Source organism: Hyla sarda, chromosome 7 (assembly GCF_029499605.1).
Source record: "Hyla sarda isolate aHylSar1 chromosome 7, aHylSar1.hap1, whole genome shotgun sequence".
NCBI classification, from domain to species: Eukaryota; Metazoa; Chordata; class Amphibia; order Anura; family Hylidae; genus Hyla; species Hyla sarda.
Genome location: NC_079195.1, coordinates 14,684,795 through 14,706,309, shown reverse-complemented (window position 1 = coordinate 14,706,309; position 21,515 = coordinate 14,684,795). Strand labels below are relative to the sequence as shown.

Below are 21,515 nucleotides of genomic sequence, written 5' to 3'. Positions count from 1 at the left end.
TAAGTCAGTGTGTGCGCCTGTGTTGTGAGTGTATACACATGTAAGTCAGTGTATGCGCCTGTGTTGTGAGTGTATATACATGTAAGTCAGTGTGTGCACCTGTGTTATGAGTGTATATACATGTGAGTCAGTGTGTCACCTGTGTTGTGAGTGTATACACATGTAAGTCAGTGTGTGCGCCTGTGTTGTGAGTGTATACACATGTAAGTCAGTGTGTGCGCCTGTGTTGTGAGTGTATACACATCTAAGTCAGTGTGTGCGCCTGTGTTGTGAGTGTATACACATGTAAGTCAGTGTGTGCGCCTGTGTTGTGAGTGTATACACATGTAAGTCAGTGTGTGCGCCTGTGTTGTGAGTGTATATACATGTAAGTCAGTGTGTGCGCCTGTGTTGTGAGTGTATACACATGTAAGTCAGTGTGTGCGCCTGTGTTGTGAGTATATACACATGTAAGTCAGTGTGTGCGCCTGTGTTGTGAGTGTATACACATGTAAGTCAGTGTGTGCACCTGTGTTGTGAGTGTATACACATGTAAGTCAGTGTGTGCGCCTGTGTTGTGAGTGTATACACATGTAAGTCAGTGTGTGCACCTGTGTTGTGAGTGTATACACATGTAAGTCAGTGTGTGCGCCTGTGTTGTGAGTGTATACACATGTAAGTCAGTGTGTGCACCTGTGTTGTGAGTGTATACACATGTAAGTCAGTGTGTGCGCCTGTGTTGTGAGTGTATATACATGTAAGTCAGTGTGTGCACCTGTGTTATGAGTGTATATACATGTAAGTCAGTGTGTGCGCCTGTGTTGTGAGTGTATACACATGTAAGTCAGTGTGTGCGCCTGTGTTGTGAGTGTATACACATGTAAGTCAGTGTGTGCACCTGTGTTGTGAGTGTATATACATGTAAGTCAGTGTGTGCACCTGTGTTGTGAGTGTATATACATGTAAGTCAGTGTGTGCGCCTGTGTTGTGAGTGTATACACATGTAAGTCAGTGTGTGCGCCTGTGTTGTGAGTGTATACACATGTAAGTCAGTGTGTGCGCCTGTGTTGTGAGTGTATATACATGTAAGTCAGTGTGTGCACCTGTGTTATGAGTGTATATACATGTGAGTCAGTGTGTCACCTGTGTTGTGAGTGTATACACATGTAAGTCAGTGTATGCGCCTGTGTTGTGAGTGTATACACATGTAAGTCAGTGTGTGCGCCTGTGTTGTGAGTGTATACATGTGAGGTTTATCTGCACATATGTTTTTGAATGTTGACATATAAGTAAGTTTGTATATGTGTTAAGTCAATGAGGGAGATTAATCAAAACCTGTGCACAGAAACAGTGGCTCATAGCAACCAATCACAGTCCAGCTTTCATTTTTGAAAAGGCCTGTGAAAAGTGAAAGCTGGAATCTGATTGGTTGCTATGGGTGACCGCTCCTCTGCACAGGTTCGACAAATCTCCCCCTGTGGGTTTATGTTTCAATGAGGTCCAACTCATTCTGTGCTTATAAGTAAGTGTGCGGAACACTGCTGTGAATGAGCGAGCGTACACTCACTGGTCACTTTATTAGGCACACCTCTCTAGATTACATCACACACTTCCTTCATATAGACATGATGACATCACACAGTTCCTTCATATGGAGATGATGACATCACACAGTTCCTCCATATGGACATGATGACATCACACAGTTCCTCCATATAGACATGATGACATCACACAGTTCTCCATATAGACATGATGACATCACACAGTTCCTCCATATGGACATGATGACATCACACAGTTCCTCCATATGGACATGATGACATCACACAGTTCCTCCATATAGACATGATGACATCACACAGTTCCTCCACATAGACATGATGACATCACACAGTTCTTCCATATGGACATGATGACATCACACAGTTCCTCCATATAGACATGATGACATCACACAGTTCTTCCATATGGACATGATGACATCACACAGTTCCTCTATATGGACATGATGACATTATACAGTTCCTCCATATGGACATGATGACATCACACAGTTCCTCCATATGGACATGATGACATCACACAGTTCCTCCATATGGACATGATGACATCACACAGTTCCTCCATATGGACATGATGACATCACACAGTTCCTCCATATGGACATGACATCACACAGTTCCTCCTTATAGACATGATGACATCACACAGTTCCTCCATATAGACATAATGACATCACACAGTTCCTCCTTATAGACATGATGACATCACACAGTTCCTCCATATAGACATAATGACATCACACAGTTCCTCCTTATAGACATGATGACATCACACAGTTCCTCCATATGGACATGATGACATCACACAGTTCTCCATATGGACATGATGACATCGCACAGTTCCATCATATAGATATGATGACATCACACAGTTCCTCCATATAGACATAATGACATCACACAGTTCTCCATATAGACATGATGACATCACACAGTTCCTCCATATGGACATGATGACATCACACAGTTCCTCCATATAGACATGATGACATCACACAGTTCCTCCATATGGACATGATGACATCACACAGTTCCTCCATATGGACATGATGACATCACACTGTTCCTCCATACGGATATGATGACATCACACAGTTCTCCACATGGACATGATGACATCACACAGTTCCTCCACATGGACATGATGACATCACACAGTTCCTCCATATAGACATGATGACATCACACAGTTCCTCCATATGGACACGATGACATCACACAGTTCCTGCATATGGACATGATGACATCACAAAGTTCCTCCATATGGACATGATGACATCACACAGTTCCTCCATATAGACATGATGACATCACACAGTTCTCCATATGGACATGATGACATCACACAATTCCTCCATATGGACATGATGACATCACACAGTTCCTCCATATGGACATGATGACATCACACAGTTCCTCCATATGGACATGATGACATCACACAGTTCCTCCATATGGACATGATGACATCACACAGTTCCTCCATATGGACATGATGACATCACACAGTTCCTCCATATGGACATGATGACATCACACAGTTCCTCCATATGGACATGATGACATCACACAGTTCCTCCATATGGACATGATGACATCACACAGTTCCTCTGTATGGACATGATGACATCACACAGTTCCTCCATATGGACATGATGACATCACACACTTCCTCCATATGGACATGATGACATCACACAGTTGCTGTAGATTTGTCGGATCCATGATGAGAATGTCCGGTTCCACCACATCTCAGCAGTGATCTATTCTATTGGATGAGATCTGGTGACTGTGGTGCCATTGGAGTCATGTGACCTCATTGTCCTGTATGAGATGATGTCATATGACCTCATCGTCCTGTATGAGATGATGTCATGTGATCTCATTGTCCTGTATGAGATGATGTCATGTGATCTCATTGTCCTGTATGAAATGATGTCATGTGATCTCATTGTCCTGTATGAGATGATGTCATGTGACATGGGGCATTATCCTGCTGGAAGTATCATCAGAAGAGGGGTCCACTGTGATCATAAAGGGAAGGACATGGTCAGGAACAATACTCAGGTAGGTTGTTGTGTTTATACTATGTTTAGTTGGTACTAAGGAACCCAAAGTGCCCAGAAAATACATGTGTTGGTGATTGTATACCTTCTGTTTGTTGTATAACTGTGTTAGTGTGTGCTTCTGTCATATAAATTTGTATATTAAATGATTAGTGTGTGCACATTTTTCCAGCGTCTTTGAGAGTGGGTGTGTTTTGGTCAGTATGGAGATTTGTCAATGGGTTTGTTCATTTGTTGGTAAGTGTGTACATGAGTGTGTGAGTTATGTGACAGTCAGTGTATACATATGTTTGTGAGTGTTTATGTGCATTAATGAATATGTACAAGTTGACAGGGGTTACAAGTGTCACTGAATGTGTACATGTGTTGATGAGTGTGTACATGTGTCAGTGAATATGCAAGTGTCAGGGAGTGTGTAAATGTGTGAGTGTGCACATGTGTGGATGAACTTGTGCTGGATAGCTCAGTGTGTTTGTGTCACTCTGTGTCTACAGATGTCACTGAGCAAGCGTTGATGAGTATGTCCATGTGTCAGTTAGTATGCACATGTGCCATTGAGTTTGTACGTGTGTTATTGAATGTGCACACGTTAATGAATATGTGCATATGGCGTGGTGAGTATGCATACGTGTCATTGAGTGTGTACATGTATTGGTGTGTTCATACGTATGTGAGTATGCACATGTGTGGCTGAGTGTGTATTTGTCTCAGTGTGTCAGTGATTTTGTTTGTGAGTATGTACATATGTCAGTGAACATGTATGTGATGTGAGAAGGTACATTTGATGGTGAGCCTGTATGTGTCTGTAAATTAATATCTACATGTGTCAGTGAATGTGCTGGTGAGTGTGTACCTGTCAATATCTACATGTGTTGGTGAGTGAGTACATGTATCAGTGAGTGTGTACAAGTGTTGGTGAGTATGCACATGTCATTAAATGTGTCGTTAGTATGTACATGTGTTGGTGAGTATGTACATGTGTTCGTTAGTATGTACATGTGGTTGGTGAGTGTGTACATGTATCGGTGAGTATTTACATGTATTGGTGAATGTGGGTGAGTGTGCACATGTGTCGGTAAGTGTCCACAATTGTTGATGAGTGTGTACATATGTTGGTGAATGTCAGTGAGTGTATGTGTGTCAGCGTATATCTACATGTGTCAGTGAGTGTGCAGATGTATTGTTGAATGTCAGTGAGTGTGTACATGTCTCAGTGAGTATGTACATGTGTCGGTAAGTGTGCATATGTGTTGGTGAGTATGTACATGTATTGTAAATGTTGGTGAGTATGTTTATGTGCCTGTAAGTACATATATTGGTGAATGTCAGTGAATGTGCACATATATTGGTGACTGGTGGTGAAAGTGTTCATGTGTTAGTGAGTATGTACATGTGTAGGTGAATGTGCACATGTGTCAGTGAGTATGTACATGTGTCGGTGAGTGTGCTCATGTGTACATGTGTCATTGAGTATGTACGTGTTGGTGAGTGTGTACATGTCAGTGAGTACATACATGTGTTGATGAGTGTGTACATGTGCCGTTAAGTGTGCACATTTTCTGGTAAATGTGAGTGTGTACATGTATTGGAAAGCATTTACATGTGTCTGCGAGTGTGTACATATGTCAGTGTGTCAACGTTTCCGTGAGTGTACATATGTGTTGGTTGAGGGTGTTGATATGTTGTGAGTGTTCACATGTGTTGGTGAGTATGTACATGGGTCGGTGAGTGTGCATATGTGTTGGTGAATGTTGGTGGGTATTTTCATGAGTTCGTGAGTGTTAAAATGTGTCTTTGAGTGTGTACAAGTGTTGGTGAATATCGGTGAGTGTGCATGTGTTGGTGAGTGTATATATGTGTTGGTGAACATGTGTCTAGGAAGGTTGGTGAGTGTGTTTATGTATTGGTGAATAACGGTAAGTGTGTTCATTCGTCTGTGATTATGTACATGTGTTGATGAATGTCGTGAGTGTGTACACATGTTGGTGAATGTTGGTGATTGTGCACATGTATTAGTGGCTGGTGTCGGTGAGTGTGTACATGTGTCAGTGAGAATATACATGTGTCAGTGAGTGTGTACATGTGCCATTGAGTATGTACATGTATTGGTGACTGGTGGTGAAAGTGTACATATGTCGGTGAGTGTGTACATGTGTTGGTAAGTGTGTACATGTGTCAGTGAGGATTTACATGTGGCACTAAGGATGTACATGTGTTGGTGAGTGTGTACATGTGTTGGTGAGTGTGTACACGTTGGTAAATGTTGGTAGGTGTGTACATATATATTGGTAAGTGTGTACATGTGTCGGTGAGTGTGTATGTGTCAGTAAATGTGTGCACGTGTTGGTGAGTGTACATATGTGTCAGTAAGTGTGTACATATGTTGTATGTTCATGTGTCGATGAATGTGCCTTTGTGTTGATGGATGTCGGTGAGTGTGTACATGTGTCGTTGAGGTTGTACATCTGTAGCTGAGAATGTACATGAGTCGTGAGTATGTGCATGAGTTGGTGAGTATATACATGTGTCAGAGAGTGTGCACGTGTTGTGAGTGTGTACATGAGTCGGTGAGTCTGGACGTGTCGTGAGTGTGTACATCTGTCGGTAAGTGTGTACTTGTGTCAGTGAGTGTGTGCATGTGTCAGTGAGGGGATACATGTGTCTGCGAGTGTGTACTTGTGTCGGTGAGTGTGTACATGTGTTGTGAGTGTGTACATGTGTCGGTGAGTGTGCACATGTGTCGGTGAGTGTGCTCATGTGTTGGTGAGTGTGCTTATGTGTCGGTGAGTGTGTACATGTGTCAGTGAGGTGCTCATGTGTCGGTGAGTGAGCTCATCTGTCGGTGATTGCGTGCATGCGTCGTGAGTGTGTACATGTGTCGGTGAGTGTGCTCATGTGTCGGTGAGTGTGTACATGTGTCGGTGAGTGTACATGTGTCGTGAGGGTGTGCTTGTGTCAGTGTGGGTGAGTGTGTACATGTGTGGGTGAGTGTGTACACGTGTCAGTGAGTATTTACATGTGTTGGTGAGTGTGTACATGTGTGGGTCAGTGTGCTCACGTGTCAGTGAGTGTGTATATGTGTTGGTGAATGTGTACATGTGAGGATGAGTGTGTACATGTGTTGATGAGTGTGTACATGTGTCGGTAAGTGTGTACATGTGAGGGTAAGTGTGTACATGTGTCGGTGAGTATGTGCTTGTGTCAGTGAGGGTTAGTGTGCACATGTGTGGGTGAGAGTGTACATGTCAGTGAGTGTGTACATGTGTTGGTGAATGTGTACATGTGTGGGTGAGTGTGCTCATGTGTCAGTGAGTGTGTACATGTGTGGGTGAGTGTGTACATGTGTTTGAGAGTGTGTACACGTGTGGATGAGTGTGTACATGTGTCAGTGAGTGTGTACATGTGTTGGTGATGGTGAGTGTGTACAGGTTTCAGTAAGTGTGTACATGTATTGGTGAGTGTGTATATGTCGTGAGTATGTACATGTGTTGGTGAGTGTGTACATGTGTGGGTGAGTGTGTACAGGTGTCAGTAAGTGTGTACATGTGTGGGTGAGTGTGTACATGTCGGTGAGTGTGTACATGTGTTGGTGTGTGTGTACATGTGTGGGTGAGTGTGTACAGGTTTCAGTAAGTGTGTACATATGTCTGAGAGTGTGTACTTGTGTCGGTGAGTGTGCACATGTGTGGGTGAGAGTGTACATGTGTGGCTGAGTGTGTACATGTGTTGGTGAGTGTGTACATGTGTCGGTCAGTATGTAAAAGTGTGGGTGAGTGCGTACATGTGTTGGTGAATGTGTACATGTGTCGGTGAATGTGTACATGTGTCAGTGATTGTGTACATGTGTGGGTAAGTGTGTACATGTGTCGGTGAGTGTGTACATGTGTCGGTGAGTGTGTACATGTGTCTTAGAGTGTACATGTGTCGTGAGTGTGTACATGTGTTGGTGAGTGTGTACATGTGTGGGTGAGTGTGTACATGTGTGGGTGAGTGTGTACAGGTGTCAGTAAGTGTGTACATGTGTGGGTGAGAGTGTACGTGTCTGTGAGTGTGTACATGTGTTGGTGAGTGTGTACATGTGTGGGTGAGTATGTACAGGTTTCAGTAAGTGTGTACATATGTCGGAGAGTGTGTACATGTGTGGCTGAGTGTGTACATGTGTTGGTGAGTGTGTACATGTGTCGGTGAGTATGTAAAAGTGTGGGTGAGTGCGTACATGTGTTGGTGAATGTGTACATGTGTCGGTGAATGTGTACATGTGTCAGTGAGTGTGTACATGTGTGGGTAAGTGTGTACATGTGTCGGTGAGTGTGTACATGTGTCGGTGAGTGTGTACATGTGTCTGTGAGTGTGTACATGTGTCGTGAGTGTGTACATGTGTTGGTGAGTGTGTACATGTGTGGGTGAGTGTGTACATGTGTGGGTGAGTGTGTACAGGTGTCAGTAATTGTGTACATGTGTGGGTGAGAGTGTACGTGTCTGTGAGTGTGTACATGTGTTGGTGAGTGTGTACATGTGTGGGTGAGTATGTACAGGTTTCAGTAAGTGTGTACATATGTCGGAGAGTGTGTACATGTGTGGGTGAGTGTGTACATGTGTGGGTGAGTGTGTACATGTGTCGGTGAGTGTGTAAAAGTGTGGGTAAGTGTGTACATGTGTTGCTGAATGTGTACATGTGTCGGTGAATGTGTACATGTGTCAGTGAGTATGTACATGTGTGGGTAAGTGTGTACATGTCGGTGAGTGTGTACATGTGTCGGTGAGTGTGTGCATGTGTCAGTGAGTGTTTACATGTGTTGGTGAGTGTGTACCTGTGTAGGTGAGTGTGTACATGTGTCGGTGAGTGTGTACATGTGTTGGTGGGTGCATGTGTTGGTGAGTGTGTACATATGTTGGTGTGTACTTGTGTAGGTGAGTGTGTGCATGTGTTGGTGAGTGTGTACATGTGTGGGTGAGTGTGTACATGTGTTGGTGAGTGTGTACATGTGTCGTGAGTGTGTACTTGTGTCGGTGAGTGTGTACATGTGAGGGTGAGTGTGTATTTGTGTCGGTGAGTGTGTACATGTGTCTGTGAGTGTGTATAAGTGTCAGTGTGTACATGTGTTGGTGTACATGTGTTGATGAGTGTGTACATGTGCGGTGAGTGTGTACTTGTGTTGGTGAGTGTGTACTTGTGTCAGTGAGTGTGTACTTGTGTGGGTGAATGTGTACTTGTGTGGGTGACTGTGTACATGTGTGGGTGAGTGTGTACAGGTGTCAGTAAGTGTGTACATGTGTTGGTGAGTGTGTTCATGTGTCAGTGAGTGTGTACATGTGTGGGTGTGTACATGTGTCGGTAAGTGTGTAAATGAGTGGGTGAGTGGGTACATGTGTCGGTGAGTGTGTAAATGAGTGGGTTAGTGTGTACATGTGTTGGTGTGTGTATACATGTGTCGGTGAGTGTGTAAATGAGTGGGAGAGTGTGTAATGTGTCGGTGAGTGTTTAAATGAGTGGGTGAGTGTGCACATGTGTTGGTGAGCATGTAAATGAGTTGGTGAGTGTGAAAATGAGTGGGTGAGTGTGTACATGTGTCGGTGAGTGTGTAAATGAGTGGGTGAGTGTGTACATGTGTCGGTGAGTGTGAACATGAGTGGGTGAGTATGTGCTTGTGTTGGTGAGTGTGTAAATGAGTGGGTGAGTGTGCAAATGAGTGGGTGAGTGTGCACATGTGTCGGTGAGTGTGTACATGTGTCAGTGAGTGTGTAAATGAGTGGGTGAGTGTGTAAATGAGTGGGTGAGTGTGTATATGTGTCGGTGAGTGTGTACATGTGTCGGTGAGTGTTTAAATGAGTGGGTGAGTGTGCACATGTGTCGGTGAGCGTGTAAATGAGTGGGTGAGTGTGTACATGTGTTGGTGAGTGTGTATATGAGTGGGTGAGTGTGCACATGTGTCGGTAAGTGTGTACATGTGTCGGTGAGTGTGTAAATGAATGGGTGAGTGTGTAAATGTGTCGGTAAGTGTGTACATGTGTCGGTGAGTGTGTAAATGAGTGGGTGAGTGTGTACATGTGTCGGTGAGTGTGAACATGAGTGGGTGAGTGTGTGCTTGTGTTGGTTAGTGTGTAAATGAGCGGGTGAGTGTGCACATGTGTCGGTGAGTGTGTACATGTGTCAGTGAGTGTGTAAATGAGTGGGTGAGTGTGTAAATGAGTGGGTGAGTGTGTATATGTGTCGGTGAGTGTGTACATGTGTCGGTGAGTGTTTAAATGAGTGGGTGAGTGTGCACATGTGTCGGTGAGCGTGTAAATGAGTGGGTGAGTGTGTACATGTGTTGGTGAGTGTGTATATGAGTGGGTGAGTGTGCACATGTGTCGGTAAGTGTGTACATGTGTCTGTGAGTGTGTAAATGAGTGGGTGAGTGTGTACATGTGTCGGTGAGTGTGTAAATGAGTGGGTGAATTTGAAAATGAGTGGGTGAGTGTGTACTTGTGTTGGTGAATGTGTAAATGAGTGGGTGAGTGTGTACATGTGTCGGTGAGTGTGTATATGAGTGGGTACATGTGTCGGTGAGTGTGCACATGTGTCGGTGAGTGTGCACGTGTTGGTGAGTGTTGACATGTATCGGTGAGTGTGTATATGAGTGTGCACATGTGTCGGTGTGTGTGTACATGTGTCGGTGAGTGTGTAAATGAGTGGGTGTGTGTGAACATGTGTCGGTGAGTGTGTACATGTGTCGGTGAGTGTGCACATGTGTCGGTGAGTGTGTGGATGAGTGTGTAGATGTGTCGGTGAGTGTGTAAATGAGTGGGTGAGTGTGTACATGTGTCGGTGAGTGTTTACATGTGTCAGTGAGTGTGTACATGTGTCGGTGAGTGTTTAAATGAGTGGGTGAGTGTGCACGTGTTGGTGAGCATGTAAATGAGTTGGTGAGTGTGTAAATGAGTGGGTGAGTGTGTAAATGAGTGGGTGAGTGTGTAAATGTGTCGGTGAGTGTGTAAATGAGTGGGTGAGTGTGAACATGTGTCGGTGAGTGTACATGTGTTGTTGAGTGTGTACATGTGTCGGTGAGTGTGTAAATGGGTGGGTGAGTGTGTAAATGAGTGGGTGAGTGTGTAAATGAGTGGGTGAGTGTGTACTTGTGTTGGTGAGTGTGTAAATGAGTGGGTGAGTGTGTACATGTGTCGGTGAGTGTGCAAATGAGTGGGTGAGTGTGCACATGTGTCGGTGAGTGTGCAAATGAGTGGGTGAGTGTGCACATGTGCACATGAGTGTGTAAATGAGTGGGTGAGTGTGTATATGCATCTGTGAGTGTGTACATGTGTCAGTGAGTGTTTAAATGAGTGGGTGAGTGTGCACATGTGTCGGTGAGCGTGTAAATGAGTGGATGAGTGTGTACATGTGTTGGTGAGTGTGTATATGAGTGGGTGAGTGTGCACATGTGTCGGTAAGTGTGTACATGTGTCGGTGAGTGTGCACATGTGTGGGTGAGTGTGCACATGTGTGGGTGAGTGTGTATATGTGTCAGTGAGTGCGTACATGTGTCGGTGAGTGTGTAGATGTGTGGGTGAGTGTGTACATGTGTCGGTGAGTGTGTAAGTGAGTGGGTGAGTGTGTATATGTGTCAGTGAGTGTGTACATGTGTCGGTGAGTGTGTACATGTGTCGGTGAGTGTGTAAGTGAGTGGGTGAGTGTGTACATGTGTGGGTGAGTGTGCACATGTGCGGGTGAGTGTGTATATGTGTCAGTGAGTGCGTACATGTGTGGGTGAGTGTGTAGATGTGTGGGTGAGTGTGTACATGTGTCGGTGAGTGTGTAGAGTGTGTACATGAGTGGGTGAGTGTGTAGATGTGTGGGTGAGTGTGTACATGTGTCGGTGAGTGTGTACATGTGTCGGTGAGTGTGCACATGTGTGGGTGAGTGTGTACATGTGTCGGTGAGTGTGTAGATGTGTGGGTGGGTGTGTACATGTGTCGGTGAGTGTGTACATGTGTCGGTGAGTGTACACGTGTCGGTGAGTGTGCACATGTATCGGTGAGTGTGTATATGAGTGTGCACATGTGTCGGTGTGTGCGTACGTGTCGGTGAGTGTGTACATGTGTTGGTGAGTGTGCACATGTGTTGGTGAGTGTGCACATGTGTCGGTGAGTGTGTACATGTGTCGGTGAGTGTGTAGATGTGTGGGTGAGTGTGTACATGTGTCGGTGAGTGTGTACATGAGTGGGTGAGTGTGTAGATGTGTGGGTGAGTGTGTACATGTGTCGGTGAGTGTGTACATGTGTCGGTGAGTGTGTAAGTGAGTGGGTGAGTGTGTACATGTGTCGGTGAGTGTGTAAGTGAGTGTGTGAGTGTGTACATGTGTCGGTGAGTGTGCACATGTGTTGGTGAGTGTGCACATGTGTGGGTGAGTGCGTACATGTGTCGGTGAGTGTGTACATGTGTCGGTGAGTGCGTACATGTGTCGGTGAGTGTGTAAGTGAGTGGGTGAGTGTGTACATGTGTCGGTGAGTGTGTACATGTGTCGGTGAGTGTGTACATGTGTCGGTGAGTGCGTACATGTGTCGGTGAGTGTGTAAGTGAGTGGGTGAGTGTGTACATGTGTCGGTGAGTGTGTACATGAGTGGGTGAGTGTGTACATGTGTCGGTGAGTGTGTACATGAGTGGGTGAGTGTGTACATGTGTCGGTGAGTGTGTACATGAGTGGGTGAGTGTGTACATGTGTCGGTGAGTGCGTACATGTGTCGGTGAGTGTGTAAGTGAGTGGGTGAGTGTGTACATGTGTCGGTGAGTGTGTACATGTGTCGGTGAGTGTGTACATGTATCAGTGAGTGCATACATGTGTCGGTGAGTGTGTGAGTGTGTACATGTGTCAGTGAGTGCATACATGTGTGGGTGAGTGTGTACATGTGTCGGTGAGTGCATACATGTGTGGGTGAGTGTGTACATGTGTCGGTGAGTGTGCACATGTGTCGGTGAGTGTGCACATGTGTGGGTGAGTGTGTACATGTGTCGGTGAGTGTGTACATGTGTGGGTGAGTGTGTACATGTGTCGGTGAGTGTGTACATGTGTCGGTGAGTGTGTACATGTGTCAGTGAGTGCATACATGTGTCGGTGAGTGTGTACATGTGTCAGTGAGTGCATACATGAGTGGGTGAGTGTGTACATGTGTCGGTGAGTGTGTGAGTGTGTACATGTGTCAGTGAGTGCATACATGTGTCGGTGAGTGTGTGAGTGTGTACATGTGTCAGTGAGTGCATACATGTGTGTGTGAGTGTGTACATGTGTCAGTGAGTGCATACATGTGTGGGTGAGTGTGTACATGTGTCAGTGAGTGCATACATGTGTGTGTGAGTGTGTACATGTGTCAGTGAGTGCATACATGTGTGTGTGAGTGTGTACATGTGTCAGTGAGTGCATACATGTGTCAGTGAGTGTGTACATGTGTCGGTGAGTGTGTGAGTGAGTGTGTACATGTGTCGGTGAATGTGTACATGTGTCAGTGAGTGCATACATGTGTGGGTGAGTGTGTACATGTGTCAGTGAGTGCATACATGTGTGGGTGAGTGTGTACATGTGTCAGTGAGTGTGTACATGTGTCGGTGAGTGTGTGAGTGAGTGTGTACATGTGTCGGTGAGTGTGCACATGTGTTGGTGAGTGTGCACATGTGTGGGTGAGTGCGTACATGTGTCGGTGAGTGTGTAAGTGAGTGAGTGTGTACATGTGTGGGTGAGTGTGTACATGTGTCAGTGAGTGCGTACATGTGTCGGTGAGTGTGTACATGTGTGGGTGAGTGTGTACATGTGTGGGTGAGTGTGTACATGTGTCAGTGAGTGCATACATGTGTCGGTGAGTGTGTGAGTGAGTGTGCACATGTGTCATTCTTGCAGTGAGTGCCAGTTGCTGTCAGTCTTCCTGCTTCCAGGCTCCAGCCCACAGCCGCACACACTTCCCTCCTCCTGCCCTCCTCTTCCTCTTCTGCACTTTAGTAAAGTGAATCTTCTTCTTGCACTTTGCATTAGTGTGGCCTCCCGGATCGCTGCCCCCCCTGTGCCCGGATCAGTGCCCCCCTCACCCCGCACATGGACGCTCACAGTCGTGCACTTCTGTCACTTGTTGTTTGGTGACATTTATGAGGCTGCAGACACGTCCCCGCCCCCGGGCCCCCCCCCCGATGTGATGAAAGTTTTGTGCTCCCCCCTGTGTGTGAGCCCTGCGCCCCCCGTCCTGTGCCCCCTTCTCCCCGGGCCGTGCACCCCCTCCTCCGCCGCCCCCCTCCTCCTCTGTTGAGCCGGGTCCCCCCCTTCTGCAGCTCCCGGTCCCCCCTCCCTCCTCCTGTCAATCACAGCTGCCTTTGAACTGGATTTCTTCCAGTCGTAACTTCCACTGACTGAATCCGGGCGAGTGCTGCTCTATCCCGGCGCTCCTGCACTGCCGGCTCGGGGGGCTGCCCCGTCTCTTTTTGGGGGGATCTGTGCGGCTTCTTCCTCTTCTGCTTCTTTGCCGATTCTTTTATTTGTGGAAAGAGAAGAAGGGGGAGGGGGGCAGAGGACTCCGGAGCCGAGACTCCCCCACCCCCAGCTCCACAAAGACAGGGACCCAGCTTTCCCCGGGCCCCCCGCCTCCCCCTCCCTCCAGCAGCAGCAGCGGCGGCGGCGGCGGCAGCACAGAGTCCGGGGCGGAGGAGGAAGCAGCAGAAACTTTTTTTGGGGGGCGCAGAGTCTCCAGCCGCCGCCTCTTCTTCTTCTCGTGGTCGCAGCTGCCTCAGAGCGGGAATCATGCCGCAGCTGAACGGCGGAGGAGGGGACGATCTGGGGGCCAACGACGAGATGATCTCCTTCAAAGACGAAGGGGAACAGGAGGAGAAGATCTCCGACAACTCCTCGGCCGAGAGAGATCTGGCCGATGTCAAGTCCTCGCTGGTCAACGAGACCGAGACCCATCAGAACAGCTCGTCCGACTCCGAGGTGAGGGCAGCATCGGGGGGCAGGGGGCAGTATTGGGGGGCACTGACAGAGGACATGACATGTGTGGGGAAGTGGGGTGCAGAATGGGGGGGGGGGGGTATGTGCAGATAAGGGGGGGGGGGGGTAGTTGTCGGGAAATGATCAATACACTTGTCTTTGTGTTATCTGTCACAACTTTAAAGGTGCGATCACTATATATACAGAGAGATGTCAGAGACTGGAGAATAGGGGTTATTATTATTAATAATGATAATAAGAACAATAATAATAATACAAACAATAATAATACAAACATAATAATAAGACAAACATAATAATAATACAAACATAATAATAATACAAACATAATAACAACAATATTTACAGTACAAATATACGAACAAGAAGAATTATAAATCAAACATAACAATAATAATTATAATAATAATATTAATTCTCATAATAATGCAGTTTCTCCCGAGGTGTATAGTTGTAAATATACTGTGTGTATGTATGTATATATAATGTGTGTGTGTGTGTATATATATATATATATATATTCAATGTGTATACATTGTGTGTGTGTGTATATATATATATATATATTCAATGTGTATTCCTGAGTTGTATAGTTGTGTATACATTGTGTGTGTGTGTGTATATATATATATATATATATATATATATTCAATGTGTATTCCTGAGCTGTATAGTTGTTTATACATTGTGTGTGTGTATATATATATATTTTCATTGTGTATTCCTGAGCTGTATAGTTTTGTATAGTGTGTGTGTGTCACTGTGTTGTGTGTTTTGTCTTTATGTCTATTTTTGCCTGTAGATGTATATACTCTGTTGGCATTCTCAGTTTATATTGTATTTATTGTCTTTCTATTCTGTGCACATGTAGTGTTTGTACATTTGTTGTGTCTATGTAATGTGTGCACACCTTGTCTGTATTGTGTATGTACATTGTCTGTATTTATATACTGTGTGTACATTATTTGTAACTATATACTGTGTGTACATTATTTGTATCTATATACTGTGTGTACATTATTTGTATCTATATACTGTGCGTACATTATTTGTATCTATATACTGTGTGTACATTATTTGTAACTATATACTGTGTGTACATTATTTGTAACTATATACTGTGTGTACATTATTTGTATCTATATACTGTGTGTACATTATTTGTAACTATATACTGTGTGTACACGTTGTCTGGGTATATTGTGTTGTAGTGAAAAGATATCCTGATACATTGTAACGATTTCTGTCGGTCTCTTTTGCTTTTCATCCTTCTATCCGGTCATCAGATCTGTGAGGTTTATAGTGAATAGAAAGTTTATTAACTCTGCGCAGATACAATAATAATAATAATAATAATACAACAACAAGTAATAATTATCATCATCCTATAATAACACTTCTGAGTATTATTACCCCCATTATTGCTCCTCTCCTGCCGCTCACACTGTGGAGAATTGTCGCTCAGGTGTAAATGACACCGCACTCCCTATATACATTGTGTCCTATGTATAATACTCTTTACATCTGTTATATATTAATACATAATATACATTAATACACAATATAACATTATAGAACAATACAGTCTAAAACATCTTTGGATATATTTTTACAGTATATTCTACATAACATCATGGTGTATAATACTACTACAGTATATAACATGGTGTATAATACTACTACAGTATATAACATGGTGTATAATACTACTACAGTATATAACATGGTGTATAATACTACTACAGTATATAACATGGTGTATAATACTACTACAGTATATAACATGGTGTATAATACTACTACAGTATATAACATGGTGTATAATACTACTACAGTATATAACATGGTGTATAATACTACTACAGTATATAACATGGTGTATAATACTACTACAGTATATAACATGGTGTATAATACTACTACAGTATATAACATGGTGTATAATACTACTACAGTATATAACATGGTGTATAATACTACTACAGTATATAACATGGTATATAATACTACTACAGTATATAACATGGTATATAATACTACTACAGTATATAACATGGTGTATAATACTACTACAGTATATAACATCATGGTGTATAATACTACTACAGTATATAACATCATGGTGTATAATACTACTACAGTATATAACATGGTGTAAAATACTACTACAGTATATAACATGGTGTATATAACATCATGGTGTATAATACTACTACAGTATATAACATGGTGTATAATACTACTACAGTATATAACATGGTGTATAATACTACAGTATATAACATCATGGTGTATAATACTACTACAGTATATAACATGGTTTATAATACTACTACATTATATAACATGGTATATAATACTACTACAGTATATAACATGGTGTATAATACTACTACAGTATATAACATGGTGTATAATACTACTACAGTATATAACATCATGGTGTATAATACTACTACAGTATATAACATGGTGTATAATACTACAACAATATATAACATGGTGTATAATACTACTACAGTATATAACATCATGGTGTATAATACTACTACAGTATACAACATCATGGTGTATAATACTACTACAGTATATAACATGGTGTATAATACTACTACAGTATATAACATCATGGTGTATAATACTACTACAGTATATAACATGGTGTATAATACTACTACAGTATATAACATCATGGTGTATAATACTACTACAGTATATAACATGGTGTATAATACTACTACAGTATATAACATGGTGTATAATACTACTACAGTATATAACATGGTGTATAATACTACTACAGTATATAACATGGTGTATAATACTACTACAGTATATAACATCATGGTGTATAATACTACTACAGTATATAACATGGTATACAATACTACTACAGTATATAACATGGTGTATAATACTACTACAGTATATAACATGGTGTATAATACTACAGTATATAACATGGTGTATAATACTACTACAGTATATAACATCATGGTATATAATACTACTACAGTATATAACATGGTGTATAATACTACTACAGTATATAACATCATGGTATATAATACTACTACAGTATATAACATGGTGTGTAATACTACTTCAATATATAACATGATGTATAATACTACTACAGTATATAACATGGTGTATAATACTACTACAGTATATAACATGGTGTATAATACTACTACAGTATATAACATGGTGTATAATACTACAGTATATAACATGGTGTGTAATACTACTACAATATATAACATCATGGTATATAATACTATTACAGTATATAACATGGTGTATAATACTACTACAGTATATAACATCATGGTATATAATACTACTACAGTATATAACATCATGGTGTATAATACTACAGTATATAACATGGTGTATAATACTACTACAATATAGAACATGGTATATAATACTACTACAGTATATAATATTGTGTATAATACTACTACAGTATATAACATGGTGTATAATACTACTACAGTATATAACATCATGGTATATAATACTACTACAGTATATAACATGGTGTATAATACTACTACAGTATATAACATGGTGTATAATACTACTACAGTATATAACATCATGGTATATAATACTACTACAGTATATAACATGGTGTATAATACTACTACAGTATATAACATGGTATATAATACTACTACAGTATATAACATCATGGTATATAATACTACTACAGTATATAACATGGTGTATAATACTACTACAGTATATAACATCATGGTATATAATACTACTACAATATATAACATGGTATATAATACTACTACAGTATATAACATGGTATATAATACTACTACAGTATATAACATGGTGTATAATACTACTACAGTATATAACATGGTATATAATACTACTACAGTATATAACATGGTATATAATACTACTACAGTATATAACATGGTGTATAATACTACTACAGTATATAACATGGTGTATAATACTACTACAGTATATAACATGGTATATAATACTACTACAATATATAACATGGTGTATAATACTACTACAGTATATAACATGGTATATAATACTACTACAGTATATAACATCATGGTGTATAATACTACTACAGTATATAACATCATGGTGTATAATACTACTACAGTATATAACATGGTGTATAATACTACAGTATATAACATGGAGTATAATACTACTACAGTATATAACATCATGTATATACTACTACAGTATATAACATCATGTAATAATAACTACAGTATATAACATCATGTATATACTACTACTACAGTATATAACATCATGTGTATAATACTACTACAGTATATAACATGGTATATAATACTTACAATATACATGTGTATACTAATCATGGTATATAATACTACTACAGTATATAACATCATGGTGTATAATACTACTACAGTATATAACATGGTGTATAATACTACAGTATATAACATGGAGTATAATACTACTACAGTATATAACATAATGGTGTATAATATTACAGTATATAACATCATGGTATATAATACTACTACAATATATAACATGGTGTATAATACTACTACAGTATATAATATGGTGTATAATACTACTACAGTATATAACATGGTGTATAATACTACTACAGTATATAACATGGTGTATAATACTACTACAGTATATAACATGGTATATAATACTACTACAGTATATAACATGGTGTATAATACTACTACAGTATATAACATCATGTAATATAATACTACTACAGTATATAACATGGTGTATAATACTACTACAGTATATAACATGGTGTATAATATTACAGTATATAACATCATGTAATATAATACTACTACAGTATATAACATCATGTAATATAATACTACTACAGTATATAACATGGTGTATAATACTACTACAGTATATAACATGGTGTATAATATTACAGTATATAACATCATGTAATATAATACTACTACAGTATATAACATCATGTAATATACTACTACAGTATATAACATCATGGTGTATAATACTACAGTATATAACATGGTGTATAATACTACTACAGTATATAACATGGTGTATAATACTACAGTATATAACATGGTATATAATACTACTACAGTATATAACATCATGGTGTATAATACTACAGTATATAACATGGTGTATAATACTACTACAGTATATAACATGGTGTATAATACTACTACAGTATATAACATGGTGTATAATATTACAGTATATAACATCATGTAATATAATACTACTACAGTATATAACATCATGTAATATAGTATTACAGTATATATCACAGTCTATAGCTTTACAGTATATTTTATCTTATTATTTTTATTATAGTTTAAACCCCATGGTTTATAATATCAGAGTATATATTATACAGTATAAATCGCTCTATATAAAATGACAGTATACATTATTTCAGTATATATATTTGTGTATATAACACAGTAATATAAACTATTATAGTATATATCCCAGTGCATCAGATGAATGATCATCCAGTCTACATTGTGTCGTGTTTTATCTTCGGTTTCCTGCTCTGACACTATTGTGTTTAGCGGAGAATATTTATTTTATATATTATGTATAGTGGAGCCTATGTGCTGTATGTATATTCTCTTCTATATTTGTGTGTACAGTGTATTTGTGCTTTTATTTGATTACACTGGATAACAAACATGTAATGTGTGAATGATGCCCAGGCTGCTCTGTTATATATGGATTGTGTATGGTATAACTATACATGTGTGCTGTGTGTGTATTGTGCACTATATACATGTGTGCTGTGTGTATTGTGCACTATATACATGTGTGCTGTGTGTATTGTGCACTATATACATGTGTGCTGTGTGTGTATTGTGCACTATATACATGTGTGCTGTGTGTATTGTGCACTATATACATGTGTGCTGTGTGTGTATTGTGCACTATATACATGTGTGCTGTGTGTGTATTGTGCACTATATACATGTGTGCTGTGTGTGTATTGTGCACTATATACATGTGTGCTGTGTGTGTATTGTGCACTATATACATGTGTGCTGTGTGTGTATTGTGCACTATATACATGTGTGCTGTGTGTATTGTGCACTATATACATGTGTGCTGTGTGTGTATTGTGCACTATATACATGTGTGCTGTGTGTGTATTGTGCACTATATACATGTGTGCTGTGTGTGTATTGTGCACTATATACATGTGTGCTGTGTGTGTATTGTGCACTATATACATGTGTGCTGTGTGTGTATTGTGCACTATATACATGTGTGCTGTGTGTGTATTGTGCACTATATACATGTGTGCTGTGTGTGTATTGTGCACTATATACATGTGTGCTGTGTGTGTATTGTGCACTATATACATGTGTGCTGTGTGTATTGTGCACTATATACATGTGTGCTGTGTGTGTATTGTGCACTATATACATGTGTGCTGTGTGTGTATTGTGCACTATATACATGTGTGCTGTGTGTGTATTGTGCACTATATACATGTGTGCTGTGTGTGTATTGTGCACTATATACATGTGTGCTGTGTGTGTATTGTGCACTATATACATGTGTGCTGTGTGTGTATTGTGCACTATATACATGTGTGCTGTGTGTGTATTGTGCACTATATACATGTGTGCTGTGTGTATTGTGCACTATATACATGTGTGCTGTGTGTGTATTGTGCACTATATACATGTGTGCTGTGTGTGTATTGTGCACTATATACATGTGTGCTGTGTGTGTATTGTGCACTATATACATGTGTGCTGTGTGTGTATTGTGCACTATATACATGTGTGCTGTGTGTGTATTGTGCACTATATACATGTGTGCTGTGTGTATTGTGCACTATATACATGTGTGCTGTGTGTGTATTGTGCACTATATACATGTGTGCTGTGTGTGTATTGTGCACTATATACATG

General features: G+C 40.9%; 1 protein-coding gene across 19 annotated transcripts in view; it reads left to right on the top strand.

Moving 5' to 3' along the window:
• Window positions 1–3,352: 3,352 nt before the first annotated feature.
• TCF7L2 (transcription factor 7 like 2) overlaps window positions 3,353–21,515 on the top strand; it is a 304,484-nt gene continuing 286,321 nt past the window's right edge. For 7 of the 19 annotated variants that reach the window (XM_056530841.1, XM_056530839.1, XM_056530842.1 and 4 more), the window contains exon 1: window positions 3,353–3,611. In XM_056530841.1, the coding sequence (XP_056386816.1) occupies window positions 3,378–3,611 (234 nt within the window). In that variant the 5' untranslated portion in view covers window positions 3,353–3,377. Of the gene's footprint in view, window positions 3,612–13,848; window positions 14,554–21,515 lie in introns of those variants that run through there. The other 12 variants (XM_056530848.1, XM_056530840.1, XM_056530847.1 and 9 more) reach the window with 10 other exon arrangements.